The 9,939-nt window shown below is 43.8% G+C and overlaps 1 protein-coding gene across 2 annotated transcripts in view; it reads right to left on the bottom strand.

Annotated features, from left to right (window-relative positions):
• Positions 1 to 2,021: 2,021 nt before the first annotated feature.
• Positions 2,022 to 9,939, bottom strand: part of DCBLD1 (discoidin, CUB and LCCL domain containing 1) — a 46,570-nt gene continuing 38,652 nt past the window's right edge. The window contains exons 12-15 of one of the 2 annotated variants that reach the window (XM_038132769.1): positions 9,644 to 9,734; positions 8,594 to 8,643; positions 6,932 to 7,051; positions 2,022 to 4,436 (exon numbers count right to left, since the gene is read on the bottom strand). In XM_038132769.1, coding sequence (XP_037988697.1) covers positions 3,919 to 4,436; positions 6,932 to 7,051; positions 8,594 to 8,643; positions 9,644 to 9,734 — 779 coding nt within the window. In that variant the 3' untranslated portion in view covers positions 2,022 to 3,918. The remainder of the gene's footprint in view (positions 4,437 to 6,931; positions 7,052 to 8,593; positions 8,644 to 9,643; positions 9,735 to 9,939) is intronic. The other variant, XM_038132770.1, reaches the window with a different exon arrangement.

Here is a 9,939-nt window from a genome sequence, read left to right as displayed (position 1 = left end):
TGTATTTCTACAAGGTTACTTTTCAGTGGGCATCTGATCCTGCAGGACTGCTTTGAGAAGACAAACTCCCTTCTTAGAACTCTCTTCATTTTTTCACTTTTTGTTTTAATGATAGTGATCTACCAAACAGGTAAGTACAGTTAGGTATCTTCTCCTCTAATGGGACCTATAGCCTGATATTCCCATCCTGTGTAGGGAATATTTTGTGCTTCAGACAGGGTTCCACTTAAATCTGCCCATGGAGTGAAGGACTGCCAATGGAGTGAAGGCTGCCTCTTGCAGCCAGTGAGGAAAATCTGAAGGAAGTCTGTATTAAAAATATAATCTTCCCAGTTTTTAGCCATGCCAATGATGCAGACCAGCCATGGGATTCACAAGCTGCTTCTAATGATTAGAATCCAACCTCCTGTGTTTCACTTGGATTTTTTTTTGGTGTGTTTTAAATATAAGGTACCAGCTGGAAATGCATGCTAACATTTTTTTTGTTTGAGTTGTAGGTAGCTGACACCATTTTTTACACTTTCTTACCTCAAGAGCCACCTCCTTCGGTTCCCTCAGTCAGACGTGCAGTTACAGGGCTGCCCCTGTTCCCAGCAAAGTCAGTGACTTGCTGTCAATAGCAATGGCACAGGCAGGCCCTAAGTGCCAGGAGAAGTTAATATTTAACCTTCTTGTGGACTCTGGCTTGGCTTTTCTGTTCCAGCCCACTGGGAGTGCCTGCTCAGGGAAGAAGTTTGGTATCAAAACACCACTGAAAGTCTCCCCTCACCAGAGGATCAGACTCTGCTCTCACAGAATCTCTAGAGATGCTGGAGAGAGGTCCAGAGCTAAAAGGCCCTTCTGAGTGTGGAAATATCCCAAAAATGGGGCATACTCTTAACCTCCACTGTGGAACAAAAGGTTTTCAAACCTGTGATGTTTCATAAGGCTGCCTGTGCTATACCTGCATCTATACCACATCCTTTGGCAGTGAGGACAGGCTGATGTAGACAAGCTGGAGTTTGATTTATTAGCATGTAAAAAGCCACTCAGAGGATGCACATGAGGACAGGAACTGGCACTGGTAAGATTCAAGCAATCCTCTTTCATTCCTACACCAGGATTTTCTATCTCTACCACCATTAGGATAGAGAGATATAGGGTAGGAAGTTCCCTTGCCTATCTGCTGCTAGGGGCTGCTGAAAATTTCTTAGGCCAAGGTGGAGAGGCCCAAGGCTTTTAGTGTTAACCACGCTCAGCATTCCCTCAGATGTGAACCATGAAGCACCATGGCAGTGACCAGATGTGCTGCCTCTGTCCCTGTCAGCACTAAGCCACTGTGAAGGGAGGCTGAAGATATTTGGGGATCTGTTTTAACCCAGCTTTGCAGGTTTGTTGGGTTACTTTTGACGGGAATGGGGATGAAGGCAAGGTGTAAATTGAGACCAAACTATCCATTAAGATAAATCAGCTGTGTCAAGATGGGTTTGAATGACAGCAGAAATGGGCAGATGCTGCCAAGAAGCTTTTGACACTTGTACCATGCTGCAGATGTGCCAAACATGTGGCAGAAATATGCAAAAAGTTCATTATAATACAAGTAGTGTCATCTGCTGCCTGGTCCCCTTGCATTGCTGTGTTCCTTAGCTGCCTCATTAGGTGGGGAGTAGGCCTGATTACTGACTTGTTTGTCAAGTGACAAGTCAGGCTAATTAGTTGTGTGGGCAGAGGGTTGGTTTCAAGCTCATCAGGAGGGCATCCTCATCCTTTCCTCAATCATATGTGTCCTGCAGCGGGGTTTGGCCCAGGAGTTTGTTAGTCGGTTCTTCTTCTCCAGAGCTTATGGACAGAAAATTTGGGCTAAATGGGGCACTGAAGGAATCTTTTTTTAGCCTGTCACACTGGAGCCGTGAATTGCAGCAGCGCAACTGGCACTTTTGCAGGGCGTAAGGAACACTTCCTTGTCACCCTGCAGGGTATGTGGCGGGAGTGGGCGTGCAGCGATAATCGAGTCACCGAGTGAAGTGGCAGGCCTGTGTGGCTGATTTACAAATACCAGTGTTCTTTATTTACACAGACATGTAAACAACAGAAGGTAAACAACACCGCCCAGCTCGGTCTAACAAACAGGCTGCTGCTGTTTCACTTCAGGACCTGAGGTGTTTTAGACATTTCACAGAAACTGTATTGACAGCAAACACAGGAAGGCTACGAGGTTACCTTGACTCTTTCTTCTCTGCACGGGAATCGCATGCATGGCGCGGCAGCGCGGGGGAATGGCACCACCTGAGGCTGCAAAACAAGGGTATGCAAGGAGCCCACTCAGAGCTTGCCTTAAGTTCGGGTCTGGCCGGAGTCAGCAGTATTTGTGAGCAGTACCACTGCAACCAGTCTGTCCTCTGACAGCACTTTCCACCCAGAGATCTGAAAGCACTCTGTGAACAGACTGATCAGTCTTCGTTGCATCCTTTGCAAATCATCCCGTTTATATACAAGGAAATAAAGGGAGGGCCTTCAAAGAGCGGCTTTCCCAGAGCTCAGGTTTTACTGGTCTCGTTTCCCAACCTTGTGCTTTAAGTATAGCACCATTCTTTCTTCACAGAAGTATATTGCTTCTTGACATTTTAAGACAAGCTTTTGAATTCAAAGAAATGCCCCAAGCACTGGAGGTAGAAGGGCAGTGGACGGTCCCAGTCATGACCAGAAGCTGCTCTGCTCCAAAGCTGCCCCTGCTGAAAGAGGAGCCAGCTACTGTGCGATACATTGCACCCAATCCCAAGCTTTTTCAAGTTTGTCTGAAAACGGAACTAAGGGAAACATTAGCTGCAAAAGAAAAACTATTCAAAAACAACAGTGCTGATGTGCTGTCTTGCAAATTTAACTGCAACAGTAACCCAAACACACACTGTGTTTCAGTTAGTTGAAATACTTCTAACAGAAATGTTATGCTAAATTTGTAAGACAGAAAAATACCTAGTGGAGAAATGAAGAGTTCAGGAAGTTTGCTGCTTTGTGCCAAGGAACAAATTTCCTTTAAGTTTTAGCAGCAAAAGAATCAGCTAGGGCTTGAACAGCATCGAATTCTCAGCTGTAAATTCACATTTTGGTTACACACACACTTCCTAAATAAAAAAAAATTAAAATAACTTCTCCAGATTAACTGGTATTGGATGTGTTGTTTGGTTCTGGTTTTTTGGTTTGGTTTCTTTTTTTTTTTTTTTTCCTGTTGTGGAGTGATAACCATGGCTTGAACCCAAAACCAGTTTCAGCCTTTCTACCTGTTTTCTAGCATGAATTGCAAATTCGATGGGCTCAGCTTGTATGCTAGATCAAATTCAAGCATGTGAGAATTGCTGCTAAAAAAGCAGCTGGGAAGTTGTGTTTGAGCACAGTATTTAAATACTCAGCTGCCTTCTTTCATGCACATTATACAGCAAGAACTTTAACTTCTATCCTCACAGTTAGAACTACAGCCCTATCTTCAGTTATCATAGGAAAGGAGATGAATCAACACAACCATAAGATACACCATTTACAGCTGCCAGTACAGCAGCAGGTAACATAAAGACAGAAAAAGAGGACTGTTTTTCTTAAATAGTCATTCCTGCAATCCTTTCAAGCCCCCAGGTGAAAAGGAAACCTAAGAAATTCTCCTTAAATAAAAGCTATGTACAAATTGCACACATTGCAAATGGAGCACTGAGATCAGTTACAGAAAATAAGATGTACAGTCTTCACTGATAACATCTCTCTTGCTATAAACAGTGATAAACAGCATATGCTTTCTTCAGATGTCAGAACCCAGCAAGACAGCAATATTATGTACACAGGGCTTGTTTGCCTTCTGCCTCCCACAGCAGAGTCCCTCCAAACTCTGTTTTCACTTCAGAAAGCTGTGCAGTGACGTTCCTGCGCACCGTGCCGCTCCTGCTCGGCAAATCACAAGAGAGCTGTCATTGCTGTCTGGCTTATGGGCTTTAGGCAGTCCCTGGGCGTGGAGTAACCCTCGCCCCCGAGAGCAGTTTGCTGGGGCTTCTGGTAGTCTGTGCTGTAGCTCACGGAGGTCAGAACACCATTAACTTTGGGTTTGTCGTAGTTTATGACACTCTGGGGTGTCTGATAGTCTCCGTTCCTGGTGTCGGTTTTGCAGGAACTGGAGAAGCTGCCGGCGGTAAGGGAATGTATCTGAGATGAGGCGACGGGAACGTTATAGCCGTTCTCAGGGGGGAAATTACTTTCTCTTGCTATGTGCCGCTCTATGATGGGGGTGGCGTACTCGGGCTCTTGGCTGGTCAGGGGCAGAGCATACTCGTGCCTGTTAGCTCTGTGAGGGCAGTGATAGTGATTTTCAAATTCAGAACTCCCCCTTCTTCCCTCCTCTTTGGTGTCCATGGGGCGAAAAGTAGATCCTTTACGTGTTACCGTCCCAGTTCCGATCATGAGAGGCTGCTGATAATCTAAAAGGAAGCATGAAATGCTCAATGAGGCATAGATTGGTTATCTTATGTATATAATACTTATGCATAGATAGGTATTTTATGTTGAAAAAACTACTCTGTCATTGTATTGAAAGTGTGGTTATTGGGGATGGGAGGAAACCTTTCCCCAACACCGATCGTGTAACCTCCTTCAGTGAGCAAGAGTTGCAGAACACGGCAGAAGCTCTTCCACAGAGAAGCTCCAATCTGCCACCTTTTTTTCAACTCGCTCCCTCCCTTTCCCTACCTACCCTCCCAAATAAATTAACATTTCTGGAGTATACTTGAAAGCCCTAAAAAAGATTAAAGGTCAACAAAATATTAGCAACAAACTGGACAAAGGACACTGCATGGAGATCCACAAGCGAGAAGTTCTCCAAAATGACTGTTCCACTTTTGGAACAATTAAAATGCCCAGAGGATTCTTAGCGAGCCTGCTTTATTTAAAAGGCATCTCACAGCAGCTGACTGACAAGAAGGATGAAGTTAGGCGAAACGGCAGCCAAGAGAGTCAATGGAAGTGTGAAATGTGCTAAGCCAGCTCAGCGCGGCTGCAGGCATGCCAGGGGGGATGAGCTTAGGGGGAGAAGAGGGAATGGTGCTGCCAGAGGGACTGGGCAGCCACCCAGTCAAGGGGGATGGCAGGGATAGAGCTGGCCTAAGGCAAACGGCCTGAGCAGGAGCAAGAAACGAGATGGAGGAAACATGGCCTCAAGAAGTGCATGTTTGCACCTCTAGCTACGGTAGGTGCCAGGCTGCCGTGTGGGGAGGTCTGAACGAGAAGGTTTTGTGAAAAAACAAGCAATACTATTATAAGGAAAGTGAACGTTCTAACTTTCTCGCTTTGGCGCTGGTGACAATCTCTTACAGATAGGAAGGGTGGCCTGAACAGCTCTAGTAAATGACACTGCTAAAGTATCGTGTTTTCACGCAGGCGTGAAGAAGTTAGCTCGGTTTCTGTTCTGGCATCACGGTTCATCTGACATGAGCGTCAAATTCGATCCCATATGTCCTGTGAATCTTTTTGGCAGGTTCTGGCTGTGTCCCAAACTTCAGCATGTAGGGTGAAGGTGTTATGATATTTCTCTAAGTAAGTAGTGCAGCTCTCCCCAGCATCGCTGCCGCCATCCCCAGAAATCTCTCTTGCTCAGGATGGAGCATCTCGGCTTCCTCCTGGCTGCCTTTGGGAGCCAGCAGGCAGCAGGGAGTCAGAAGTGAGGGAATTCCATGCAGCATGATAACCTGTATGCAAACTGTGCGCACCCTGCAATTAAATTATTAAATGGCACACTTCTAGGTTGCATTCACATTCTTATTTCATGGTTTTTTTTAATTTTAAGGAGACTGCAGGTGAAATGCTAAGGCTGGGAATATGCCTGAGCCAGGCTGAGATTTCAGACTTCCCACAAACACAGCAGGAGGGGATAGTGGAGAGAGCAAAGCCTTCCCAGACATGGCCAGGGAACCAAAAATCTATATTTTGTGAGCAACCTTTATTCATTCTCTTTCCTTAAAGCTGCTTTATAGGTCTCTGCATATTTCTATTGAAAGTTTCTATAAAGGATTGAAACTGTCTTTGAAAGATATTGAGCAGCACCATATGGAATTACAGTAACCATCCATTTGTTTTTTAAATGTATTTCTCTGCCAAACACAATGAAGAAATTCTAAGGAATTTCTAAGGTCTGGAATCAGGAAACTAATCTTTCTTCAAGAGTGCTGATCACTGATCCCATGAAATGGCTGGTCTCACTAGCCTTACCAGACAGACTAGACTGGGCAGGGATAAGATGTGCTAAGAGGATGAATTAAAAAATCATCCCTTTGGGATGCAAATAGTACTGATGCCCTTTCATTGGGATTTGCTCTATCCAAACAGTAACCCGGAGCCAAGGTAGCACAGGAGGAAGTGCTGTGGTTGGCTTACTTCTTCCCTGTCATCTACCTGCCTCCTCTTCAGGAGGCCTCATCTCCCAGATAGTACAGGAAAGCTGCACAGGGATCTCAGCACATCTTCCAGCTAGACATGAAATCCCACCATAAACCAACTAAGTAATTTTTCTATTTGAGCAGCAGCAAGGGGCATCATATTTTGTTCCATTTCCAGAGACAGTTGTGTTTAAATAGAAACACAAAAATTAGTCAGCAAAGGGAAGCAATCCTATCCTAGGCACATTCTTGCACTTCATCCATGCCTGAGTGCCTTCCATCATTACCTTTAGCTGCAACTATTTCAGAGTCAGGAAATTTTTCCAACAACTCCACAAAAACAAAATTCCAAAGCAGTGGGTCTTTCCCTCCCTAATATATTTAGCTGCTTCACAATACATTCGGGATGAACATAAATAAATCTATTCCTGGGTCTCAGTTTGCACAAGAGCTGAAGCTTGTAACATTGCTGGGCCATCCCTCTGCCTGTTACTGGCTCTGCACACAGAGCAAAAGGGATGCATCTGAGGGGGAGCAGCTGTTACCTGCCATGTCCCTGGTGACCAGATCCAGCTTTTGTGGTGTCTCCTTCTCATTATTATAGCTGATGGTAAATTCAGTTGACTGGTGTCTGGTAAAGGGCTGCTTGATTTGTTTCCAACAACCTGCGAAAAATAAATTAAAACAGAAGGCTTATCAGCAAGTTAAATGCTTAGAATCAGAAGACTTACCAGTAAGTTTGATTTTTAGTATACTCATTGCTGTCAATATATTGAAATAGTTAAAAAAAATTACTAAAATGGGCTGTTTGTTTAAAAAAAAGCCCCCTAAATATGGAGGGTGAAGGAAGAAGTGAATCATCGACTGGGATTTCCAAGTTTATGTAAGATTTTTTGGCAAGAAGGGCTCAAACTCTGTAGGTGCCTACAGTGATGCCTTAACAAAGTATATTGATAAAATACTAACTTTAAGTCAGTTATGTTTTGGAATTGAATATGTGGAAAAAATAATGCTTAAATTTTCTCCTTTTTCAGTAGATTAGTGTGGCTTCTGATTCATTGGTATCTGAGCACCTGCATTCATCAATTAACCTGTTCTCACAATATCCTTGTAAGACAGAAAAGAAAAAATCCATAGTGTCAGGGACTTGCTGGAGCCTGCGCCAGGAGGTCTGGGGAGAGGTGAGTTTGACTCACAGCTTTGTAAGCCCCAAGCCTGGTTCACAAGAGCTTAGGAGCTTGATTTATGAAGCAGACATACAACAAATGAACTGACTGAGTAAGAGGCTATCTCCAATTTCTTGGGATTTGTCCTCATTAGCAAGTGAGAAAGGATTATGATGTGACCTTGAAAAATCATATTAGCAAATATGATGTTAAGTACAAATTAATTTTCTAATGAGGGCGAGCTGCAGTGGGTAACAGCATTCCTTTCACTGACGTCAGCACCTACTGAGGGATGAAATCTTGGAGCGGAGCTATTGCAAGAGACTTGTCAAGAGACATATGAAGTGCTCAGTGGTTTGGGTTTTTTATGGAAAGATGAGTTTCAGAAGGATATTCCTCAACAGGAATATCCTTGGATATTGGTTGGCCAGGAAAAACACCTCAACTGCCAAGCTGATGGGAACCCCACTCTAGAAAATGTTATCGAGCAAGACAAAGAAAATACTTCATCGGGATTTTGCAGTCATCTCCTAAAGCAGTGTGCTCAAGCCAATCCCTCATTCAATACAGCTCACTGTTGTTAGGCTTTATAAATACAATTTCAGCCAGGGAGAGCAGTGAGAAGAAAATATTAAAGCCATAAAAAATGATTATCCCTTGCTCTCTTAGAGAAAGGCAATCCCCTTTGCTGTGGGGAAAAGAAAAGAAAAGCAGCAATTTTCTGCAAAATAGGTATTTTGGAAGTGGGAAGGAAAAGGAGGGCACCTGGGAGCACTCTTACATGCTAATTTATGCACTCTGTATAATAGATCTTTTGTTAATTGCCTTTCTGTCATAGAAACCAAATTATATTGTTTCTCAGGGCACTGTGCTAGGATGACACAAGTGGGACTATCATTTGCTGTTTCCCTCGTATGAAGAGGTGAATTTTAATGAGGAAATGTGGATGCTATTTCACAAGCATTAAATGCTTAGTTGCATAAACCCCTTCCTGCTGGCCCAGTGGACAGGACAGGACAAAGTGCATGATTCTCCACTAACCTGATTTCTGAGTACTGGATAATCCATAAGAAAGTCCTTTGGCTTCTCGCCTGTGAGGAGAGGAAAGGCTTTATAAACATCAGTACTTACAGCATTTCAGCTTCATGCCTTAGCTCCAGCAGAGCCTTTTTACTTAGTGGCTGAGGACAAGGCTTCACTTTGAGTTCCTGGAGGTTGTTGTTTACTAGAACATCAGGCATGCAAACCAGCACTTTGACATTTTCTTTTTCTCCATCTATGCGCAAATTGTGAGTGCTGGTGTTCAAATAACATCAGTTAGATGTGTGTATGTCTAGATGTGTCACTCTGGGCTATGTCTGAGCCTGCTCTTCTGAATTCTTTGGCTATTTTATAGATTTACTGGGAATCCATGGCAGAGCTGAGTATCACTGGTGATGAGGCAGCATCACCAGAGCATTGCTTACACTTCCAAATCCCTATATGCTGACAGACACAGTTCCCGGTTCAACATGCAAGTGCAGGTTCATAGGAATGGGCATCTAGCAGGAAGCACAGTTAGCAGTGGTTCTTCCAGTCCTCAGTCTTGTGAGATGAAATAGCTTCGTTTTAGCTGCTTACACCAGTGTATGTGTGACTCCACAGAGCCGAGCTCTGCTTCCAGCCTGCTAGGTTAAGTGCTCTAACTTAAGGGACTGGGAAGCAGAAACACAACAGGAGGGAAATAAAAGAAAATGATCCAGATAGATAGCTCAAATCTTCCTTCCCTTCACTGACTTTTTATTTGGCTTTGGTGTGGCAAGTATCCTGTCTTTGCTTTACACCTCAATGCACGTGGGTATATGTAGGGTGAAGAGAACAGTTGGTTATGCACAGTTCTGACCTCCTTTACCTTCATTTTTCTCTGACTAGGGGAGGCATACAGTAAGAAATACAATTTACAGAGACAGGTGAGTTCTACTTAAAAGAAAGACTGATAAACAGGATCAATTCCCAGCTCCCTGGTAAGGAGGCTCTGGAAAGAGGGCATGGAGTTGGACATGCTAGCCAGGTACCCACAAGTGCCTCCCTTGACAAAAACCAGTGTCTTACTTGCGTAGGGCTGCGCAGATACAAATTCCAGAGAACAAGAACAGAAACAGCACGATGAAGATGGGGACAATTATAGCTGTAAGCTTTAAACCTGCATGAGGAAAAAAAAAAGAAGGAATAAAAGTTTAAAAGGTAAGTTACTCGCAAGCTGGTATTTTTTACTACAGCAAAAGGTAGATGATGTTGCAGGAATGCTTCTTGAAGAGAGCATGAAAATGTACAACTGTAAAACTAAAAGACAATCCTCAGCTATGGTTGGATGCCATGTACCCATGTGGAACAATGTTAAAACAAAA

Source organism: Motacilla alba, chromosome 3 (assembly GCF_015832195.1).
Source record: "Motacilla alba alba isolate MOTALB_02 chromosome 3, Motacilla_alba_V1.0_pri, whole genome shotgun sequence".
Classification (NCBI taxonomy): Eukaryota; Metazoa; Chordata; class Aves; order Passeriformes; family Motacillidae; genus Motacilla; species Motacilla alba.
The sequence above is the reverse complement of the archived record's forward strand: the minus strand, read 5'-3'. Positions and strand labels throughout refer to the sequence as shown.